Here is a 23708-nt window from a genome sequence, read left to right as displayed (position 1 = left end):
TAAAGTCTCTAATGGATCCTAGCTCATAGTGGTAGAACTTCTGTGCTGAAGTACAGGCTTTGACAACATGCCCAAAATCACATGGCTGAATGGTAGCAATTACCATCCAAACTGGTGTCTTCTGTGCTGAACCAAGCTATCCCCCTAGAATATGGCTTTAAGTGGAACATCTAGGCACCTATTTAAAAAAACTATGAGTTAGTCATGCTTGTGTAGGTTTAATTTAAATCTCACGTTTTCTAGTGGTCTGGTTTATAATTTAGCATGGTGAATCTGCCACCATGATACCTTTAATAAATGCGCAGTTTGCCAGGCTTGTAGAGTCCAAAGGATACAGCTTGTTCTCTGAAAGACAGACAAACACACATCAGCAGTGTGCCAAGATCTCGGCAACACTATGAAGCCTGGAAGTATCTTAAAAATACTATACCTCAGGGACAGTACGTAAAATACAGACACAAACTCTAAAAGCCAGGACTACTATTTTTTACTGTGCCTAATCAGAAGTTATTTTATAGGACAGAATATCTTTTCAAAAGTACAAAGGAATACAAACCAACAGTTTCAGTAACTACTTTGTCTGTAAATCCCTTTGTCTTGATGAGACAGTCAACATAAATACTTCGCTCGTGAAGGTAATAAATTTATTCAAATTAATCAAATAAGCATACCCTTTATAGGTAGATTTAGCACTGTGCAACACTACTTGGAATTATATGCTTTTTAATACAACAATGACACATCAGAAAAGAAATCACTTACATTGAGAATTATTAAAAATAAGTAATTCTGAAATATTCAGTGCTTCTTTTAAAGAGCTGAAAATGTCTTTTTTCAGCACCTACAATGTTGTAGAGTTCTGTTTATAATACTTGAAATTTTTGAAAAGTTGTGTTTATCTACAATGGTATATAATACAAGGACAATCATTTTAGAATAGCTGAAATTCATCTTGATAAAATCCTGTCTCCATTAGTGGCTACCAGAAGATGTCTAGAGAAGATCATAAGAACAGGTCAAGTTTATAGTAACACTTCTCCAGAGCATTCTCAATGTCTTCAGGTATTCACCATTCAGATTCTTCCTGAACCAGAACAAAAACCAAAGTCATCTTTACATTCTACACCCTCCCCCAATGGATATTTCTTCCATGAGTTTGTCTAATTGAGATTTCTGAGGTGATAATTCCCACACACGTGCTGAATTATTTATATTCCTAGATAAAAATCAATATGAAATACAGATTGTATATTGACTTAACGTTCAGGAAAGCAAGTTTACCACAAACAGGCAGAAGAGAAGAAATAGTTTCATATGCAACTGGAAGAGCTGTCTGTGGATCAAGAACTATCCCATCTTCATTAAAGAAGTCATCATAAGTCCACTCTTCATAAGGATCTTTATCTCCTCCAAAAGATGTTGTCTAAATAAGAACATTGTCAAAAGTACGCACAATAAAAAGAACAGCCAGTAAGTCTACTAATAAACTAAGTGTTGCAAGAGATTCTAGTTTTCGAATACAGGAATAAAACATGATCTTCTATTTGAAAATGGATTCTACTATACTACTACTTGTTAGACGGCCAGTAGCATTAAACACATTTCCTACTTAGAGTGGCCACACTTCTCTGTAATGTTGCAGTTATTTAGTTGTACAGCCAAAATGCATTCTTAATTAATTTAACATAAAAATAACATATGTTTCATAAACATTCTTGGCCAAATATCATAAGCAAACATTTTTTAAATGGATCATTTTTTAGAAAAGTAACATTCAGTGCATAAATATGCTTGCCTAGCCACTTTGATCTATTCCACTCAAACTGTAAGAGCCCATTCATTTCAAGTAGCCTAAAGCATTGCTTGACCTGAACAAAAAACAAAGATGCTATTCAAGAACTTGATCCATCTTAAAGTTTTACAAAACTATTGGCAATGCCTTCACATAATACATGCATTTAAAAATCAAACCCTCCCTGCCATATTTTACCTATTTAAAAACAAACAGATTTTTTTAAAGTCAGCTCTCTACACTCTCTAGCAAGTCCTGGCAGCAGCTATTTAATAAAATCACTAATATTTTCAGTTACATTAGCAGGATTTATTATACTGAAACGTAAGTGGAGAATGCTACTTGTGCTTGTGCCATAGCTGCACTGCTTTTAGTACTCAAATCAATTTACTCTTTATGCTGAAGTACACACATATTCAGGGAAATTTTTATTTGTAGAGCTGTGTGGGGTTTTGTTGTTGTTGTTTGCTTTTTAAACAAGCTGATTAAATATTGCTGGAGAAATGGGAGAAAAAAAATGTATGTACAGTGTACACTATTCAGTCAATCAAGACATTACATATATTAAAAAAATATATTTTAAGTTAGCAGAAAATACCTTTGCTGTAAATCCATAGTTTTCTATTTGGCACTGTCTGTAAATTTCCTTGGCAGCCAAAGTATATTTACATAGTTCCAGAGAATCTAATAGTAAATCTGTAAAATATTAAGATCATTAGTATACTGTGAATGGAAGGTTCATATGCCCTATTAAAAGGAAACAATTTTTTGCAGCACCTGTTTTCACAGACGCACATATAGAAATTCACTTTGTTTTCACGTTTATTAAATATTGTTTGGAAAGTCGGATTGCCAACATGAACACAAATAAATTATAATAGTAATTACCTGGACTACATACTGTAGCTGCTTGGCAAGCCATTTCATAGATCGCTGCTGGAAGATTCATATCATTAGGTGTGATCATTGGAACATCAGCTCCCAACATATGACAAAGCTTTTGACATGCTGAAAACAGCAGCTTGCCTGTTTCTTCATTACAGTGATTTTCATAGAACTCCCTATTAAAAAAAAAAAAAAAAAAGGATGTTAAAAATAAAAAAAATAGTCCTTGGGGCTTTTACTTAAGACCACATTCTGTTCTAATTATTTCTAATTATTTAATTCTCTTTTACTTATTTCACTTATATGACTCACTGCAACTAAAACTTCTGTGACTGAAGTGAAAAAATACAATGGAGCTTACCTTAGAGATATATACTGAAGCACATAGAACAGGTTAATAATAAGAAATATATTTAACATTTTAATCTGATCTTTTTCAGGGGGAGGTGGTAGTAAGTTTAAATTATCTAACAACCTAAGCATGAGGCAGAGACCAGCTAGATACCACGACATGGTATGTACAGACAGTGTACAATAGTTTTCTTCTATCTGTGTAACCTGAGAAGCTCTCATAATGGTTATTTAATATTGTGCCTCGCTTATCTCTCGCTATAAACCCGTAGGGAATCTTTTTACTTAGTAATCACGTTATGGCAAAAACAATGGCAATTTTCAGAGACTACAACTTAACTCTACACTCAATATTGCATATAAGCAATATAACCATATTGCTTAACACTCATTTTTAGAAAAAAACTACTTCTACTTACTTCTGCAAAGTATCAGAAATAGTACAGAAAAACCCATTAAAAGTTATAATCTTGAAAACCTCTGCAGTTTTACCTGCATATTTTTACAGCATCTTCAACTTTTCCAGCATCTAGTGCTCTCAAGGCCAGTATTTCTCCCAGTTCTTGCTCTGACCTTTGCAGGAGCAAAGCCAGTCTATACAACCTTGATTCAGTAGAACGGTTCTTGGTTTTACCATCTTCTGAATTACAATTCATTGTTTGCACTTTTCTAGACTTTGACAGGGATCTGACAGTTTCATAAGCTTTTATGTGCTTCTCAAGAAGCCTAGACATCAGTGAAGGATTCCTAAATTCTTCGACTGAAAGAAAGATATCAAAATCTTCCTGCAACAACAACAAAAAGATTATATATTTGTATTCATGTAACTTCCTTAAAAAATGTTGGGTGCTTTTTTTCATTAAAATATTTTATTTCTTGTTTTATTCTTAGAGGAATGCTTTCAGTACGAAGTTGACTTTTCTAGTTTCTACCAATTACTGATTTATGTAATAAATTAAAGAATTTTGCTAGGCAGTAGGCAAGCAAAAGAAAAAAAACCTGAAGGATACTGCATGCTCAAATGCTGTATTTAATAACTTAAGTTTACAAACCACAATAAGACCTTAATAACATATTATAGTACTCTATCATGAAATCTTTGAAGTGTTAGCAATTAAGACTTTTTGGAGAGTATCTAATTTTTTGGTTTAAATGGACAAATGAGTTCTAGAAATTGGGAACTTTCCCAGGCACTATCTAAATTGCTAGATTAGCCTTAGAATCTCTTTGAACTCAATAATAAAACCAATCTTTGCACATAAGTGGTCAATACAATTAATTTTTAATATCATATGTTATAAGAACAATTGGAATGACTACAGTAAACCAAAAGCAGTTTGAAATGATAAAGATACCTACCTGCAGGGTAGCAAGTGTTTCAAACATTTTTAGGTTTGCTTCACATTCATCTTTCTTCAGAGGATTGTCTGTTGGAGGAGAAAAACAATTACTTCCTGACTCCATTTACAAACAAAATGTAAGATTTTTAAGTTGTAGCTTACCTTTTTGAATGCTGAACAGGAATTTAAGGATTTCCACGAGTGTCTTAGTCATAAACATTTGTGATTTGTGCTGCAGGAAAGGAAGAGGTTAATGTTTTTTGGTCAAAATGTTGCCAGTAACAGTGACCCTCAGGCTTCCACTCTATTAAAATACTATGCAATGCTCTACAAATGTTTCAAGCAACAGTTCTCAAGTCTAAGATACAACCAGTTGAAAAACAAGGGAACAGAAAGTTATTGTAAATATGCATCCTTTATAGAAATAGCAAATATTTTATAGCTGTAATATGTATGTACTCCACAAAGTTTGTTAGCTCTCATGGGAGTTTTGAAAATATCCACCCTTCTCCCTTTGTTCTTCCTTCCCTTGCCCAGAATAACCCCCTAAAACAACCGTTAACAAAAATTCTCTTCTGTGGTTGCAAGACACTAATGTGCACTGTCAACTGTGAAGCTTCAACCCACTTTGGTGCGTGGCAAAGCCACACCTACAGTTTTTAAATAGATGTTTTCCAAGCAACTAAAGAAAGAACTGGAAAATACATAGGACTAGAGGTATAATAATGCAGCAGGATTTCTAAATTATTAATTTAATTTAGATAGCATGCCACTGTGTGGAGATGCCATTAAAAATAACACAAAATAATTGTATAGTATACAGAATCAGAATAAACTCAAGTTGGGAGAGGCTTCAGGAGGTTACCTAGTCCAACCCCTTGCTCAAAGCAGGACCAGTTCATCATCCCTTTTTGCTGGAAAACACTGTTTTTACATTTGCATCCCCTACCTTTTTTTAAGCATCTGGGTAAGAATAGTATTTAGAATAATTTGTGCACACAGTTTACAATGTGAAATGACTTGGTACCTCTTCAGAATTATCTGCTTTATTCTGTAATACCAGTGTTCCCCATACAGTCAATCTCTCTGCAACTTTCTCAGCTTCAGCAAGAGTCAGAGATTTTAATAAAGTCACAGATTCCTCTCCCTGAAGGGAAAAAAAAAAAAAAGTAAACCGGAAATAATCAAAATAAAAGGGCATTTGCTTTTGGAAAAGCTAAGTTATGTGTAATCCCTTGCTTTAATACAATGGTCGCATGATGGCCAATTGAGTAAGATTAATCTTCTCCTGATGAACTTCAAAAAAACTCTTTAGAAAATACATTTACTATGGCATGACTTCCTTAAACTCCCTAAATAGCTTTTACTAAATCTACGAGGCTTTCAGTAAAATCTGTGTGCTTTCTCACTAAGGGTTATAATAGGCAAAATAAAATGCAGTTTTGTTCATTGGTAATTACGCACCATTTTTAAAACAGTATGATTATCAAGAATGCCATGTGCTAATAAGGCAGAACAAATATTAACATGAGAAACGCTATTTTGCAGGGCAGTTAATTTGATCCCTTTAATCAAAAAGCTTCCTTTTCTTCAGGTCAAAGAGGATCCCAACAACACAACCAGGGACAACCACAGAGTATGAAGGTAATCACACCTACTATAATGTAGCAAGTGAAGTTAAATGTTTCTGGTTAGGACATCAATGTAATTTAAAGATACCTTCAGGTTTTTTTGCTAAATTGGGACTTGAAGTTAACTTGGAAGAAAACTTAATACTAATAGATAAACATTCAACACCCTCTATCACAAGACAAACATTCAGGTGCTCTCAGTACTAAAGGGGCAGGTCTGTACTCATGTTGGGTATCGTTGCATTAGAAGAAAGCATTTCTCCGAAGAAAGAGTCTTTTTTCTTTTTTTGTTGGCAAGAAAGCAACTTGCCCCAAAACAACTCTAGCAAAAATAGTATGTGAAAATATGTAGAGATTTCAATTCCGAACTTGTTTTGTATATTGTGGGTCATAATTTTCATCCTTTTTTGCCACAAATGAAGGATGGCTCATGATGTTGAAAACTCTGACAAAGGTCTCATTTTCAATATTAAGTATTGGCAGTTATGTGTACAATTAATAGAACCGTAATGAAAAAAAATTATATGTAAACCGTGTATAAGATTTCAGCAAGTAGTACAACTTGCCCGTTTTGAAAATAGGCCTCAGTATCTTTAAATTCTGAGATCAACTGACATGAAGTATTTTAGTACCCTTTCTTTGTCAATCAGGTCTATCATCCTCAGAATGTAGACTTCCACAGTGGGCAACATATATGCTGCTACAATTTTCAAAGCATCCTCCAAAGAAGTAGGGGTATCTTGTTTAAGAATGTATTTCACTAGCCTCTGTAAGAAGAAAACAGGTATGGACTTTAGTTTGTTGAAGTATAGGATAACAAAGGAAGTAACTTATACACCCTGCTTCTGCATTGTAATTGTACAGCTCGTACCAAGCAAGGTACCTAGAAGTTTAAAACTTTTATCTAGAGAAAACTTGTCTAAAGCATAACTGGAAGAGAATTATCCTGGAAACTCTCAAAATTCAGGGGATGCATCTGGCTCCACAGGATGGCAAGGAACTTTCCCAGAAATACTCATGTTTTCACCCTAATAAAGAGGAGATGCTAAAAAAAAAAAAAAAAAAAAAAAATCACCAAGTATTGTTCACTGTGACCTTAGGAGAAATCGGATCTGAAGTCTTGAGAGGACTTAGCCTTCCATTTTGTTAGTTTTTTCTTTTTTTTCCCCACCCGCCCCATACAGAAAGTACTATATTATCAATGCCGTGCTAATCAGGTTAGGCTAAACTAATCTGCTAATTCTTAAAAAAAGAGTGGGCTTTCAGGCAAAAAACGTGTCCCAACAGGACAAGAAAAATGGATATTGATAACAAGTGGGAGCTACCAGTTGCTAAGATTTTTTGAAAAGTCTGGCTTATAATACCACATGAAAATACACCCAGGTAAGTGTAGGGATTTTTCTTTAATAGAAATAAGAGTAATGCTGATCATTTACCATTATCATCTGCTTGTCCTTTAAAAGATTAGTATCTCTTATGCCATAGGCTCGCAAAAGCTTCTTCATCTCCATCAGTCGGTAACTTTCCTGCAGTAACTTTACTCTATGGACAAATTAGACTATTATTAATTTATTTGCTACCTACAGGTATGTGATTTAATCATCATACTACATCAGATACACAGTATTTCCCCCCCTCAAAAGAGAATTCTAATAGAAAGTACAAACAAAACTGAGATGTAGACTGTGGATGTTGCCTTACTTGACATGATTCATTTCTAAATGCTGTTTTACCAGCTGCTCCACTGCTGCACTCCATGGTACCATAGCACCATGCATTATCTGTAGAACTGCATCAAATTTCAGCTATAAAAGGAACATAAAGAGCTTACTTTTCAAAATAAGTTACAAGATAATCTCTTGAAGTATTGTTCATGTTAATTGATTCATTTAGGCAAGAATTTTATTTCCTGGCCCAATCTCCACTTGCATAAAGGGCGTTCATTATCATACTATGATGTGCCAAATTAGATTAGAAAATGCTTATAGAAATTTACAACTCTGCATAGCTTGAGTTTCATACATACGAAAGTTAGTGAGTTTTCCATGTGATGACATCAAAACTACAATTAAATTCTCAAGCAAAGAACATCACATGGGAGAAAATTAAGACAGAATAAAAAGACAGCATATTATTTAATATAGAATCTTTTAGGTTGGAAAAGACCTTTAAGATCATCAAGTTCAACCATTAACCCAGCCCTGCCAAGCCCACCACTAAACCATGTCCCTAAGCACCACATCTACACATCTTTTAAATACCTCCAGGGATAGTGACTCAACCACTTCCCTTGGGTCCAATGCTTAACAACCCTTTCGGTGAAGAAATTTTTTCTAATATCCAATGTAAATCTCCCCTGGTGTACCTTGAGGCCATTTCCTCTTGCCGTATCGCTTGTTACTCGGGAGAAGAGGCCTCCTTTTCTCCAGGCTAAACAACCCCAGTTCCCTCAGCCATTCCTCATAAGACTTGTGCTCCAGACCCTTCACCAGCTTCGTTGCCCTTCTCTGGACACGCTCCAGCACCTCGGGAGGGTCCCAAAACTTAACCCAGTATCCGAGGTGCGGCCTCACCAGGATGAGTACAGGGACACGATCATCTCCCTACTCCTGCTGGCCACACTATTTCTGATACAAGCCAGGATGCTATTGGCCTTCTTGGCCACCTGGGCACACTGCTGGCTCATATTCAGCCGGCTGTCGACCAACACCCCCAGGTCCCTTTCCACCAGGCAGCTTTCCAGCCACTCTTCCCCAAGCCTGTAGCGTTGCATGGGGTTGTTGTGACCCAAGAGCAGAACCCGACACTTAGCCTTGTTGAACCTCATACAATTGGCCTTGGCCCATTGATCCTCCTCATACCACTCATGTACAAATGTACTCATATGCTTATGTAAAAGTTATGTGTTCCATTTTGAACTGATGTGTTAGAGCCACTTGATGCCTATTTTATAAAATATACTTACATCTGTATCAGAGATACAGCCAATGACTGCTATTGCCTTTGCCTCCCATGCAGTTTCAAATACTGAAGTAGACCGCGTACGACAACGTTCTAGCAAATCCTGTATATTTTGATAAAGATTATTAGGATATTTCAATTCAGAAAAGATAGGAATATCTTATAAACAACAATTACAAGTTTTTTGGACATTAAGGGACAGATTTGGCTATCTTTCCTTGTATCTGTTAATGTCTTATTACTGAAATAGTAACTATCAGTAAGTTCATTGACAGGAGTAAGGTAATCTGAAAGCTGGTCCTAAAATTCAAGTGTAAATAAATATGGTCATCAGATTTGTTTTCTGCTTACTCACACTTAAATAGCTTTCTTCAAAAGGAAGAAAATATGGATACCTTTATGTACTGTAGAAGAAGTTCATCCTTTTGTAAATTATGTTCACACAGGTAGGGTTTTATAAACTTCTCCAAAATGGATGGGACAAGCTCTGGTGCCAAAATTTTATCAAACATGCGAAATACAATAGTAGTTGCATTTTCCTGGGCAGCAAGTAGAACAATGCCATTTTAGAAAGTCACACGTTAGTACATGGTCCTTTACATCTCTAATAAATAATTCAACATCCAATACCCATTGAAATCAGATGAATGATTTCAAGAACTAGCATCCCTCTTTAGCTCAAGTAAAAGCTTTCTTTTACAAAGCCCCTTATTGTTCAGTTGTACTTCTAATTTCTCTGTTGCTAATGCTTGCTCCACAATATACAATCTGTAATGAACTGCAAATCATGGAGTTTAAGCCATACCTTCTCATAGTATCTTGTCACATTATGTATTTATACCCATGGTTGAAACAAAATTTGTAACAAACACAACATACCAAATAGTTGTAGCAGCTTATGAATGCAAGTTTAACCAACCAATCCATCAGGATTCCTCTTTTGTCTGACTTTAATTCACATGCCACAAGATTTTTCTTCTTCTCAGAACAATCCACTACTCAAAAGCACTTTTTGAAGTGTCTGCAGAATTACCTTTTCAAAATCACAGAGTGCCAGCCTGCAGTTGTATTTTCTGCACAGGTTTATCAGTTCTTGTAAATCATTTGCCAGCTTCTTTAACCTATGTACCTCTTCACAGTCACCACATCTCTGAAACAGTGTTTAGAAGTGAAACATTAGAAGACTTGCTACAATCTTCAAGACCATTAAAGGGCTGTCATAAACAGGAAGAAAAATTATTCTCCACATCTCTGGTATAAGATAAAGGTAGTTGACTTACAATGCAGCACGGAAGATTCTGGTAAGATATTAGGAAAAGATTCTTTCTAAATATAAAGATAGCAATGCACTAGTAGAGCCTGCACAGGGAAGAGGGATGAGCATTTCATTCACTGAAAGTCTTAAGGACAGGTAAGACAAACAGCTAGGAACAATGTACCTACAGCTGACATTTTCTTTGGAGTCGGAACCCTATTTTTCATGCGATTTTCCAAGAAACCTCACAAACAATTTTTGATGCCTTGCAATCTTGAAGATTTCATGAATATGCATGCTGAATTGTTACCTTTATATGGCATACAACAAAGAAAATCAAGTACATGTTGAAAGTGGGACTTAGAGTAAATTTCTCTTCTTTCCATTACGCGCTTCGATCGTGGGATTCAGAAGTTTAAGGCAGCAGATCTAACCGACATGGAATGTCAATGTTTCCATTTTTTAAAAGGCACAGCTGGTTAGCTTTAAGCTTATAGATGCTAGTATACTTAGGATATATAACATACATTATTTATTTGTGTTTACACAAATTCAGTATTCATAACCTTACAGCTAGCTGATTTTTAATACCTGTTTTCTCCAAGCCATAACACATGGTTAACTGCAATTAATTTCCAAAAATTTTGACAGAGATGAGAGGTCTTTTTAATTTAAGTTCATAAGGAGTATCTTTACTGAAATTTAAGTGTTTTGTAGTCCTCAGGCTTATTTGTGTACTACAGAATATTCAAGAATATTATTCACATTTAGACCACTAATACATCTGTTAAAGGGCATTAATGTTGCACTGACCTTTTTTTTTTTTTTTTTTTTTTTAATCTTTAAACCCAAGAAGATTGGAACTCAGTTCCTTCCTTTCATGGAATTAAGTCAATCTTCACCAAAAACAATAGTGACCTAATTATCACCCATTCCAACTCTAGCACAGAGCATATGTTCTGAAGTCTCTTAGCAGGAAATCCTTATATTTGCTACATTTCTTACCAAAGGAGTCCACTGGCCAAAAGTTGTCAGTCCCATTTCACCTTGATTTTTACTTGTAAAAAAAACCTCTGCCATTTGGAGTCCATTTTCTGGCCAATTTGCCTGTCCAAAATAGTTGATATTAGGAAATTATATTATACATATGGAAAGACAAGACACGCAAAGTTTCTGCAGTATGACTTACCTTATCAGTTAATTCAAGGTTTCGAGCACCCTGTTCCAGCCATTTTGCTAACATTTTCTGAAAAAAATACAGTTATAAGTAGAGTTATGCTATCTATCAAAGCAAAATTTGCCATTATAAATTTGTTTCAAAAGAAATAATTTAAAATATAAACTGTAGGGAATTTAATTCTTTTAAAAGATAGAGGAACAAGGTTCTGACATTCAAAAATAAAAGTCTGTAGGCCTGACTATAAAATTATCTTAGCCTGAGAAAATTACATTTTGCATTTATTAAGTCAGTCTTACCTGTCCCTTTGGCACAATTCTTCTTAAGAAAGGGATCACAACATTTTTAAGCCACAAACATAGTTCCTTCAAAGGAACAGTGAAATGGATGGCATTAAGCAAGTTCTCTAGCATTTTCTCATCAAAGCTGCTTTCAAAATCTGCCTAAAATATTAAAACAGAACAATTACAGATATATGGAGTATATGTTTATCTGATACTTTGAAAAGCTGTTTCACTAATAGGAAGAAGCAACAGATTTCACAAATACAAAGAGAAAATCTCAGTAATCGTAGATTGGAGTTTTAAAAAAAACCATAGCCCTGTTCAGAAAAACTAGAGGTTGGTCTTCTTAAACAAGACCTAATTGAAACAATTCCTTTGCAAATCACGGTGACAGAATCATGTCTTATTACTTTAGGACTTGCTCTATAGTTCTGTCTTCTTAAGAAAACAACAGACATGGACCTGAAAGTCCTGTACTAAAGAATATAATAGCCCATAGCCACTATTACGAATGTGTCATTCAGAGTAAGGAGTCTATGTGATTATTTTTAAAGGATTTTAAGGTAGCCAGCAAATGTCCACTTAAAAATTCTGAGAGCTATGCTTGCAAGAAAGTGAATGGAAGGTTATAACTACCACAGAATAAATCAAAGAATTGTCGTCCTTCAGACCTAGAAATATGTGTTCTGACATCAGAAATACCAGTTTATTCTTAAATCAATAAGAAGTTCAGCCTTCTAAGGAGCTAGGTGAACAGGTAATCATTGTGGTAATAGACGAGATTCTGCCACAGACCTTTGCTTCTTTGAAGAGCTGCTTCATAACAACATTGGTCTGATTCTGTTAAATAAGGCTGGAAAATTTAAGAGGCTTAACATCCTCCATAAATACCAAAGAGATGTCTATGCCATCTCACCTGATGCCTAAGCCAGAGGTACTGTGCGCAAGATAAATTTCCTTCTTCTAGCTGAAAAAGAATACTCTTAAAAATGTCTTCGTTATTCAAGAATTCTGTCCAAGCAATACCACTAGAAGCGAGAGGAGGAAAAGAAAATCTGTTATTGTTATATGTCAATATTAAAGGAGTTGGGGGGGAGAACCTCAAACCTTTTCTAGCTAGTACTATATGCTGTAAGAGACAACAGTAGTGTTAGATTGTGTGTGCATAAAATCACCCCCCCATATATATTAAATTTAAAAAAAAAAAAATTTATACAAGATAGTGCATGTGAAACAGATAATATATGTTTTCAATGTATAGGATGACTCAACCTCTCTGCATTCTCCCTTCTCCACAGCAGAGGATGGGAAACTTCAGGAAGAGAAGGAAGGGTTTAAAGTTTAATGAACTCAAATTTTAAAATAAAAAAATAAAAATCTTAATTTCAATGGTACATACTTAACAATTACAATTAAATTTACTTTAAACCTTAACGAACAAATAGAAACAAACCTGAATTTCTCTAGTCCAAATGCTCCATAAAAAGTTGTAAGCCTTGCCTGAGCTCTCAATACCTGAATGCAGACAAGAGATTTAAGGTCAATACCTGGCTTACCAAACAGTGATATCACATGGTTAGAATAACCATCACAAAGAAGAATGAAGGAAAATAAAGACTTTTCAAGAATTTCAGTTAATTACATATGTAATTTTGTTTAATAAATCCAAAATTTCAATTGTGTAAACACTTTACACTGATTCTCCTTGAAGGCGGATGAGGCCTGTCCAGTATAAAATAGGATTAAATAAGAAACAAAATTAAGTACCTGAAAGCCCTTAAGAAAGCATCTGAAAATGAATCTTTCCATGACTGAAGGAATGGCTTATTTATGAAACCTGTCATTACTGTGGTTCTCTTTCATACTATAAAATATAATCTTGTTTAGACTTTTTAAAAGTTCAACACTAGTACAGTTTTTAAAACTCTGCATCGTACTTGCTTATTATATGATACTGCGGGGCCAAGAAGTTTGTCCTCACCTCAGTTATGGATATCGGAGCCCCATCAGATGATGGGGCAGTGGTTCTATCATCTTTCTTCAAGATCTGAAACAAATACATGAAATGGTTTGGATGACAACTCAGTACATGCAGAACATGCCAGACTACTACGAACTTAGTAAAGACACGAGCAAAATCTTAGTACCTCTGTAAACTGGAGTCTTTATTTTACAATGTTAGACTCTGATTGGATTTCTACATGTATGCAGGATCAGACAGATTATACGTATCTCTCTGATTCTGTTTGATAAGGCAGGAAAGACTAAAATAATGAAAACAAAAAAGGTGACATATTTTGAGCTTTTAGTCGTGAAATTAATATTTTAAAGGTGCTTAAAAAGACTACTACTCAAAACTAAAACCTGCTTTCCGTTGTGAAAATAAAACCATAAGCTCTTTTTTGCCCTTAAGCAATAGCAAGAATGAGGTTGGAACAAGCCTTGCTGCTTCTTCATGTTTGGTAACATACAATTTATAATGCATTTACTTTTTGAATGACTGTAACTGGCTTGACGATGTCCCCCCTCTCAAGTTGTGCAGAAGGATGTAATAGGAATGGACGAGTATAAGCAATTTAAACAAACAAAACCCCTTACTTTGACTTTAGCGTAGTTCAACATTTCTTGAGTGGTTTCATATAGTGGCCATGGAGCATTTATGCAGTAATCCACAACAAATTGGCTATCCTGTTTGCATAAGGAAACAACTGACATTAATTCCAAGCTCCTTTATAATTTTAATTACTTTATTAGAGAAAGAGGGTAGAAATAAAAACATACCTGAATTTTTTGCAAATTTTCTTTGGCTTCATTCACAAGATCCAGCCAGACTTCGTGACCATAACTCCCAACAGAAGCTGAAGCTAGTTTCTCTAAAATAGTATTTGCTTTCACTTTGTATACAAGCTGTTTAAAAAAAAGAAACACAGTTTTCAGTTTGATGCAATTAAGTTTTAAGCAGTCTTCAACTGAAAACTCTACACTTCCGTTCACAACGTTTTTGAGATAAAGAGTGTCCATGTACATTGAATGATTTCATTACAGAAATGGATTACCAGTTAGTCCCTAACAGTTGTGGTATCTTTTTATCTCACCAGCTAAGCCTGTTTTTTTATTTTAAAAAAACTAAAAAAGACAAAAAAACAGAGGGACGATTCATATTGCATTATTTGAATAAATCAGTTAATGAAGCCAGACTATGTGTTAATAAATGCACGTGAAAACTCTTTTTTTTTTTTTAGCAACACTGTTTCCTGCTACTTAAAGGGACGAATGTCCTTTCTCCTGATCCAGCAGCGCTTATTTCAATCAGAAGATATCCTTCTGCACCACTTCTCATTGCAAGGTTTGTTAGTTATTGTAAAGAAAAACATAGTTCACCATGTAGTTGTCTAATTTTGAATCAGCTTTCAGGTATAGCGAGTTGCTTTGTAAGGTAACATTCCACTTTATTTGTAATATTTTTAATACTTTCTGTTGGACTATAGGGCAAGAACCTTACTCATAAGTTCAGTTATACTAATTAATCTCCAAATGTATTTATCAAGAATGGACAACTTACCTCAACATCTAGTCCAAATTGAATAGCAAAATTCTCTGCTTCAGTGAATTTGTGTTTGTGAAGTAAGCGACTTAGTCTAGGGGTGAAATAAAGTAAAGTATACTTCAATATAAGTGCCAAACCACAGATAAAAAAATAAAATAATAAAATAGTGTTTCACAGAAACTAGTACCTATTTTCCGGCAAGGCTTCAGTTAAACTTCTCATCACAACAATAGAAACTGGGCCTTCAGAGGGCCTGAGGATGAGAGGGAACTATGTGAATTTATCAACTGTGAAACAACTATATGTAGATGTAACCTGCCATTTTTATATAATAATGATGCAGTAAGAAACAAAACATTATCTTACATCTGATGATTTTCATGTATTCCTTCCAAGAAGTATATTGTATCCTGTAACATGCAATAACAGAAATCATTAGGTGGTAAGGGAAATCAGAAAGAAAGCACAACTGTAATGCATTAAGCGTTTCTTAATCTAGAAACAAACTACTACTTTTCTCTCAGATAAGTTTGTTGGTTTTTTTAAATGCTTATCATGTTACTTACTGGATAGTTTCCACCATCTAAAATTTCTGAGGGCCTTAACTGGACACTTCAGACTGAAACCACTCTGCTATCCCAGTTCAGTTACCATCAGTACACCTGCCACATGAGTAAATCATCTTCTCAAAATTACACTTTCATTTTGTCCAAGCCATAAGCAGGTCACACTGTATCCATCTTCACATCTTTTAGAATCTGATCTCTGTGCTACATTCCACAAAGGCAATACATGCCTTGGCATTTCCTACCTTGACTTTATCATCTCAGATCAAAGAAAAGGGATATATTAGCCATTATTTTCTCCGCTATGTAGCTGCATATACAATCTTTTCTGCCAAGTGCTTCATACAAGCCAAGCAATTTCATCAGCTTTCTATTTTATTGCATATCAGATCCAGAGCTTACTACATTGACTTTCACGATTCCAACGAAGAGCCACGGCTTAGAGTTCTGACTTGGTGTCCTCTCACATACCCACTCCACTTCCCCAGTCTTTATAACATTCCTAATTCATAAAGTTCTCACCATCTTTTCTGATGTTCTTTTGTTAAAGTCTTTATAAGGAAGCAGTTTAAACAGTAAAAGAAGTAGTTCTCTCATCTAAACTTAAATAAATCCCAAATGAATCCAGAGCATTTTTCTATGCTGAGAGAATTTCAAAATTCATACAGCTTTTAGCTGTAATAGCAGCAATAACAACGGGCAGTAGTATTAAACATTGCAAATAGACCTGGGCCTAGAATTAAACTGTTCAGTGTGTTAGATAGTGTACCTTTTTCTCCATCCTTTGGGGACATCATTTAATTTTTCTTTGTATAGTTCCTGCACAGTTTCTAGCACAAATTCGTTCTAATCTAACAAGAGTAACACAGTACCCTTTTTAATAATTATAGCTATTAAGACAACTATATTTATTCAAAGAACAACAACAACAACAAAAATCATCTAAACATACTGTGCCAATCCCACTTCGAACAAGTGAAGAAACAATAGATACTTCCAAAGAATAGAGCAGCTGCATAGTGGGTAATGCAAAAACCATTAGACTTCTCATCTATAAAAAAAAAAAAAAAGGGAAAAAAACAAACACACAAGTCAGAACTTTTTTTTCTCATACACTGGTGACAGAGTGATGTTTGCAGCATCATTTCTGGATTCTTGTGGAGTTAGACAGAAGACACTGTTTTTATGAAAAAGCAGATCTCTACATTGAGAAAGTTTAATGAAGTTTTAGATGTTGCCTCTATATATAGGCCTATTATATATAATTAGACAGGTTTCATTTAAAAAATTGTATAATGTTCATCCAGGCATTCTAACTACACTGACTGTACATGGAGGTAGTACATGGAGCAGATACTGCTCTAAAGAAATCTGTGAAGGTATGCAAGACAATAGTAAATTTTGCTGCTCTCCCCTATATGCCTACCATTAAGAAAAGCAAACAAACGAACCCCAAACAAGCCATAAAAACCCCAAACAGCAGGGCAGCTTGCCCTGGTTACCACCATAAGACATCGCAATAATGCCTCACTCGCTATATCCTAGCATATAGATGGACACATTTCAGTTTTGACTTTGAGCTCCTGAGAATTTTGTCTGCTCCAAATGTTTAGCCATCTCCTTTTCTTTTCTTCTTCCCCTCCCCAACTTTTTTCTGTGCGTGACTGCATAATAATTGAGGAACAGAATACAGCGAAAGAGATTATACCTGTTTGTTATCTGGTATTGTCATGACTATCAGTTTAAGATTGGCAAGCCCTTGCCTAAGAACAAGAAAGAGAAAAAAGAAAGCAAAATATACTGTATAAATCTTATGTTAAAACTGTGAAATATTCTTGCTTCTGAGTTTTAGAAAATTTAGTTTTCCATGGAAACTGGTACATTTTAAAACCCTATAGTGCACCCAAAAATAACAGTGTTTTAGCATGTAGAGGACATACATTTAACTTCTGACGTTTTTAAGCTTTTCAAATGGATCTGATTCTTTTTTTTTTTTTTAAACTCGCACAAAGAAATGGAAAGAGCCAAAAGTCTTGTCTTCTAATCTTAATTGCCATTAATTTCTTTTGCATTTTAACCAATACACGCATCTCCAGATTTTGGCTTCTCCATCTTGCAGCAGAATGAAGATCTTACTATTTATCTATCCAAAAGACAGACTAGTTTTTTGAGAACATCAGACTTGTAAGCCATATTATACACCTTATTTTAGACAAGCATTTCCTAAATTATATGGGTTACATGCAAGATTCCTTAGCAGTAACAACAGATAAACCAAGGAAAAGCAGAAAGCGCCAAGGTTTTCTTTTCTACAACACAGAGCTAAGGATACCTACAGGCAAATTATTTTGTCCTACTGACCAGAGAGATTTCAACAAAGATTTCTAAAAATTCACTACTACAGAAAATCAAGCGTTTGTGACACATTTCCTGTAACGATAGACAACTTTTCACTTTTCAGAATTGGTGCTATAATGCTTTACTTACCATATGACTGGAGAAGAATCTGACTCTGCACTTAGAAGAAATTCTTCAATATGTATTAAAGGCCAATCCCAAATTAGAGTAAGCGAATAAATATCCCACATGCTTAAGATATTCTAGATTTTAAAAAAAAAGAAATCAGATATGGATTTCACATTTTCTTCATAGATGACATTTTTTGTCTTTTTTGAGCAGAATATTAACACATTCCATAGCTTAAGTAATGACTAGGAGTAGAATAAAAAAAACACAGTAAGATCAAAATCCTTTGTAAATACAAGCACCTTTATTTTATAAAAACATATTTTAAAGCTATTACTTTAAAAAATATTTTTATAAGCTGCTTCAAGACTAAACCAAATCATTACACATACCTCTGTATCTAAAACAAATAGCAGATTGTCAAGAACTTGAAGTTTCGCTGCATCTAAAAAATATCCATAGTCACATAAATTTATTATTTTTCTTGAGAAATGTATTTGAAGCAAAAACATATTAAAACGTACAACCAAGCATTGGAAACCTACAGATGTTTAACCTCATGGAACTTCCTAGGACTGTGAAAAGTTTAGCTTAAACAGATTTACGTATCTAAGTTAAACTCAACAATTTTGAAGCATACGTTTTGGCTGTACCTTTACAGGAGGTGTTCCATTTGGTGTATGTGTATTTACTACAAACAATGAAATACCTGAAAATGTCTTAGTATTTTCTGCAATTAAATATGCATTCTACACTTGTCTAGAAAAAGAAAAAACCTTTTTCTTTACCTTTGATCAGACTTGAATCAGCAAAACTTCGAACCGACACCAGATTATTGGTAGTGTCTACCTCCCATTTGGAGAGCACATAATCACCTTTACCCTATCAGTAAAGGCAAAGTAAAATGGGGTTATACATTAGAAATTTGGCTATTGATAGGTGTGCTTCTACAATTGATCTTTAACTAGGAAAGCTGCAAAACTAACTTAAACTTTATTCCTGGTGAATGTCGATGTTCAGAAAAATACATTTATTTATTTATTTTTAGTTTAGCCTTTTTCCTTTCTCCTTTCAAGATTGGCCTTTACTTGCTACAGTCAGCATTCCCAAACATTTTTGGCTCTTCTGAAAACATGCCATATTTCAAAACATCCACCTTCCATTCTCATAGAACATAAAACCTGAATGAAACGTACACTGAACCTACTGAGAAAAACTGCACTGAATTCAACAGGCTTCAGTCAATGAACTTGGAAAATTTCTTTCTAGTCCAAAATAACATTTCAAAATATGTCTATATTTTTTTTTTAATAGTTCCTGTACTTAATTCATGCTCAAGGGCTTTTTTCAATAGGGACCTTGATTGTTACTTTGGCAAGCCTTTGTTGAATGTGAACCTGATTGGAAGACTCTTGCCAACTTTGGCTTTGTCTCTGAGCTCAAGGACGAGACTATAAATAGACTAGCCTGTACAATGATTTACTAAGGTGAACCAGGGTGAAAATATTTTTCCCCCATCCATCATAATAGAGCAAGTTCTGAAATGACAACAGTTATTTCCTAAAGAGAAAAACTACGGACAGACTGCACAACTGATAACCTTTAAATTTACAACGAAGGAAATGAAAGACAAAAAGTCTTAGTGCAAAAAGTTTATTATCTTCTTTTTCAACCAGCTAGAGATAAATTTTGTTGCAAATCAAAAAACGCCATCACTGATCACATAACAATTGTTATAAACACATTCTTAGTACTTACCCCAATTATCAAATGGATTTTGTTCACTGAGTTACTTATCACAAAATTCTGACAGCCGAGGCTGTGATACTCTTCTGTGGAAATGAAAGCTGTCTTTATCTGTCCTTGTAACTTGTGGGGTGGAAGATGAAGGGAAAGCAAACAAAAGGAGAAGAAAAAAAGTTGTTTATAAAATCAGTGGATAAAACCTTGAACTGCTCTCTTCTCCATGTACAGAAAAAGTAATAATCACAATTATGAGTTGCAATAATAAACCGGTAAGTAGTCAATGAAATGTACAGAGCAAAGTTTTGTTACAAACTCTGCACTTAACACATATGTTACAAGTGAGCAGGTATTTCTTACTTTCTTTGCCGTAATCATATCCATCTTGTCAACTGCTATATTAAAAAAAAAAAAAAAAAAAAATCCATGTTAAATAAACTTTTTCAAAATTGAAAAAAGCCCACTAAATGTCATATAGGATAATTCAATCCTAACCTGATTATGCTGAAAAACACTTTAGCCAGGATCTTTGACAGGGTCTATTTCTATTGATCTGTATTGTGTTACAGAAAATTAACTAATAACTATACTTACACGGCACTAAAAATTTAAATTATTCCCAATATTCTTCAGTACAGCTAGGACTGATTATGGCTTAAAATCCTGCTTCCATAGTATTCAGTACTCTCTCTAAAGCAGTGACTCAGAGAAACATAAGTTAAAGGAATTACTGGAAGAATACAAAAATAATTTTATTACAGAACTAGTTGTATATTGGTTTCCCTTTAAAAACAAACTTAAGATTACATAGAAAATCTTATTCCCATTAGAAGATACATGGAAAAGCTTTTTTAATACAGCTCTTCCTGTTCAAATAGAAATCCCAAGTGGTTTGTAGATCATCCTACCTTCCTGCGTTTTAGCAAGTGGGAGACACATAATGCAGAAGAATCCATTGCTTGTGAGAATGAACATATGACAAACACCTAAAAAAAATCCGATACAAATATTTCAAACTTAAGTATTCAATAGCCGTAAAGAGACTACTTGCTTATAAATAGGACAGTGAAATAACTGGCAAAAAAAATAATCTGACCAATAGATTAGACTATTTTTAAACAAAAATTTTGTCTCCTTCAACAAAGAGTAGAGTAAGTTTGTACATTTTAGTGTTTTGTTTGAAATTATGATTTTTGTATGCATCCATCAGACTGCAAATTCTGTTTTCATGACAAAACTACTTTTCAATACATTATATTGTGACAGAAAAGACTGGGAGCTTATAAAAGAACAAGAACTACTAAAATCTGAAATCTGATTGAAGGAGAGAGAAGGAATCTTTCCTTTTTGAGTGTTTTTGTATGTTTAGCACAGTCTCAAAAGAAAGAGGTACTGAGTTCTGAATGTTTGTGGTTTTCTATGACATTCATAAAATAATTAATGAGGTAAATATCTTGACAGGAAAGCATTAAGAAAAGTGCATTTAATGTGCACAATGCAAAGTAAAGCTGTATCTGACTATTTATTTTGTAGTCTCTTTCCTTGAGAGATATTAAAGGGGAACAAAATCACAAAAATTGAGACAATGGGGGGAAAAAAAACCCCTCAAATTCTTACCTGCATCTGCATTATCTTTTTCAATAAAGAGATTTAAGTAAGTCTTTTCACTTGAAGATTTTTCAACCAAAATCTAAAATAGAATCAACATAAAGACTATTAGACTACTATTCTCTATTTTATTTGGAAAAAAAAATATTGGTAATACTGATCATCAGTTCAAACTTTAAACTTTTTCCTTTCATGAAGAACTGGTTCTTGTTTATACATGCCATTCCTAAATATATTTTGCTTATTCGTTACTTATGGGAACAACAGTGCCCCTAATAATCTGTTTGTTTGTTCAAACTAGAAGATGTGTTCAAAACACAAGAATGTTTATACTTTGGTATTTGGGAGAAAGAAAAAAACAACTCAAGAAATTCTGAGAAAAAAGGGTTTTCAGCAAAATTAGAATAGAAAAATTACTGTACCTTGGTTAGCAAGGTTTGTTTTGATGGTATGTGAATAAGATGGAAATTGCCACTTCTCTCACCGACCACAAGAAATTGTTTTTCTTGACACGTACCAACTACATCCACATTAGTATCTGAAAAGTTCCATGGCAAAATGTCAAATACTAAGATTTCGTTTTTATTAATAGACATTCATATTTGAAACACAGGAACTGGACTATACAGTACCCCAGTTTTCTTCAAAATGATTTATTTTGATTAAACAAAGTATAGGAAAGAATATACCGCAAACCACGAAGGGAGTGGTTTTGGTATCCATTATTCCCGTTACAGTGAAAAGGTATTGAGCATTCTAATTAAATTGTACAGAAATACTTATACAATTGTATACAGAATGAGCAATCACTTTTTATTACTTAGGTATTTATTATACTACTTCCTTTTACAGGCTAGTTAGATATACAAGATACTTACTATATTTTCCCATACAAACATAACATGTATATTTTAAAAGTCAGTTTTAACTTCCAGTGGAATTCCAAAGGAATGAACTTACCAAACTGAATGTGCATCTGAAGAGACTGCCCAGTACTGTCAAGAAGTGACACTGATCTGTCAACAACAATAATACTGCCATCCTTTGAGTTGCACGCATACAACTGCGGATTAACAGACACCTAGGAAGAAAAAGGTTGTTATATATAGTAACTGAAACACTTTAGAAAATATGACAAAGAAGCTCTGACAATTATTAAGAAACAGAAAAACACAGCTTTGATGAATGCTACCTTTTCTGAAGATGTGATTTGAAGTAGCGTATCCACTTGGTATAACGCAGTTCCACATTCATGTCCTAAACCTACAGGGAGCTGCTCACTCCCTGTGTCATCATTTGCAAGAAGTTCAACATCAGTCCACATGTTTACCTATGATAAACATTTAAGGAATATGCTGTAAAGCAGAGAGCTTTAAAAAAGTTTTATGACCACGCACAAATTATTGATTTTATTATTCTATTGTGATTCTGCGTCTAGGAGGAAGGGTAGTAAAATAAACCTCCTAAAGGCAAATTGCGCGTTTAGAAAAGACAAAGTCGCAAGAGCAATGTGGCTCCCAGGGGATGTCTCCAGCGGGCCCGACTGAACTCAGCTTGGCGAAGACAGGTTTCGCGCCCGAGGCTGAACGAAATTCAGCGCCAGAAAGCCCTCCCCACCACGCAGCGGACGCCCCTGCCCACGGAGACCGCGAGCCGCCCTCACATCTCCTCACCGCGGCCCCGGAGGCCGGTGACAAACCCCGGCCGCGCTCCCTCAGCTGCTTCAGGCTTTCAAATTGGCGGGAGCCCTGGCTAACTCTACTGGCCGCAGCATAGGCCAAACTTCCTCCAAACGCGAACGGCACCGTTGCTAAGACACCACCTAATCCTTCTCCGCCCCCAGAATGCACCGCGGCTCCCTCGCTCCCTGCCGCCTTCCCCCGCCCCACGGTTACATCCGGGCGCCTGAAGGGAGAGGGAGGGCGGGGCGTGTCGCCTCGGTTCGCGAGCGCTACGGCCGCGGCTGTTGAGGGAGGTTGAGTCCCTTGTGAGGAGTTGTTGGGGGGGAGCGACGTCCCGAGCGCTCGGCCATGGCGGTAAGTGGTGTTCGCTGCCGGGATTTTTGGAGGGAGCCAAATTGGGAAGGGAGCTGCCGCGGGGCG

General features: G+C 35.1%; 2 protein-coding genes across 2 annotated transcripts in view; one reads left to right on the top strand and one right to left on the bottom strand.

Annotated features, from left to right (window-relative positions):
* Nucleotides 1-22930, bottom strand: part of KNTC1 (kinetochore associated 1) — a gene marked incomplete at its 3' end in the record, with an annotated part of 40542 nt that extends 17612 nt beyond the window's left edge. Inside the window, exons 1-38 of the mRNA XM_009572618.1 lie at nucleotides 22799-22930; nucleotides 22567-22687; nucleotides 22029-22144; nucleotides 21616-21688; nucleotides 20907-20984; nucleotides 20359-20393; nucleotides 20014-20124; nucleotides 19044-19137; nucleotides 18648-18700; nucleotides 18277-18389; nucleotides 17498-17552; nucleotides 16742-16840; nucleotides 15590-15633; nucleotides 15411-15476; nucleotides 15239-15314; nucleotides 14458-14583; nucleotides 14275-14364; nucleotides 13658-13723; nucleotides 13614-13616; nucleotides 13130-13191; nucleotides 12593-12704; nucleotides 11692-11835; nucleotides 11405-11461; nucleotides 11221-11322; nucleotides 9994-10110; nucleotides 9356-9499; nucleotides 8965-9063; nucleotides 7701-7804; nucleotides 7436-7541; nucleotides 6632-6766; nucleotides 5396-5515; nucleotides 4531-4600; nucleotides 4388-4455; nucleotides 3521-3813; nucleotides 2681-2853; nucleotides 2391-2488; nucleotides 1282-1423; nucleotides 289-345 (exon numbers count right to left, since the gene is read on the bottom strand). Of these exons, the coding sequence (XP_009570913.1) occupies nucleotides 289-345; nucleotides 1282-1423; nucleotides 2391-2488; nucleotides 2681-2853; nucleotides 3521-3813; nucleotides 4388-4455; nucleotides 4531-4600; nucleotides 5396-5515; nucleotides 6632-6766; nucleotides 7436-7541; nucleotides 7701-7804; nucleotides 8965-9063; nucleotides 9356-9499; nucleotides 9994-10110; nucleotides 11221-11322; nucleotides 11405-11461; nucleotides 11692-11835; nucleotides 12593-12704; nucleotides 13130-13191; nucleotides 13614-13616; nucleotides 13658-13723; nucleotides 14275-14364; nucleotides 14458-14583; nucleotides 15239-15314; nucleotides 15411-15476; nucleotides 15590-15633; nucleotides 16742-16840; nucleotides 17498-17552; nucleotides 18277-18389; nucleotides 18648-18700; nucleotides 19044-19137; nucleotides 20014-20124; nucleotides 20359-20393; nucleotides 20907-20984; nucleotides 21616-21688; nucleotides 22029-22144; nucleotides 22567-22687; nucleotides 22799-22930 (3754 nt within the window). The remainder of the gene's footprint in view (nucleotides 1-288; nucleotides 346-1281; nucleotides 1424-2390; nucleotides 2489-2680; nucleotides 2854-3520; nucleotides 3814-4387; nucleotides 4456-4530; nucleotides 4601-5395; nucleotides 5516-6631; nucleotides 6767-7435; nucleotides 7542-7700; nucleotides 7805-8964; nucleotides 9064-9355; nucleotides 9500-9993; nucleotides 10111-11220; nucleotides 11323-11404; nucleotides 11462-11691; nucleotides 11836-12592; nucleotides 12705-13129; nucleotides 13192-13613; nucleotides 13617-13657; nucleotides 13724-14274; nucleotides 14365-14457; nucleotides 14584-15238; nucleotides 15315-15410; nucleotides 15477-15589; nucleotides 15634-16741; nucleotides 16841-17497; nucleotides 17553-18276; nucleotides 18390-18647; nucleotides 18701-19043; nucleotides 19138-20013; nucleotides 20125-20358; nucleotides 20394-20906; nucleotides 20985-21615; nucleotides 21689-22028; nucleotides 22145-22566; nucleotides 22688-22798) is intronic.
* Nucleotides 22931-23584: 654 nt separating this feature from the next.
* Nucleotides 23585-23708, top strand: part of RSRC2 (arginine/serine-rich coiled-coil 2) — a 15370-nt gene continuing 15246 nt past the window's right edge. Inside the window, exon 1 of the mRNA XM_009572617.1 lies at nucleotides 23585-23642. Within this exon, the coding sequence (XP_009570912.1) occupies nucleotides 23637-23642 (6 nt within the window). The 5' untranslated portion in view covers nucleotides 23585-23636. The remainder of the gene's footprint in view (nucleotides 23643-23708) is intronic.

Source organism: Fulmarus glacialis, unplaced genomic scaffold (assembly GCF_000690835.1).
Source record: "Fulmarus glacialis isolate BGI_N327 unplaced genomic scaffold, ASM69083v1 scaffold23112, whole genome shotgun sequence".
NCBI lineage: Eukaryota > Metazoa > Chordata > Aves > Procellariiformes > Procellariidae > Fulmarus > Fulmarus glacialis.
The sequence above is the reverse complement of the archived record's forward strand: the minus strand, read 5'-3'. Positions and strand labels throughout refer to the sequence as shown.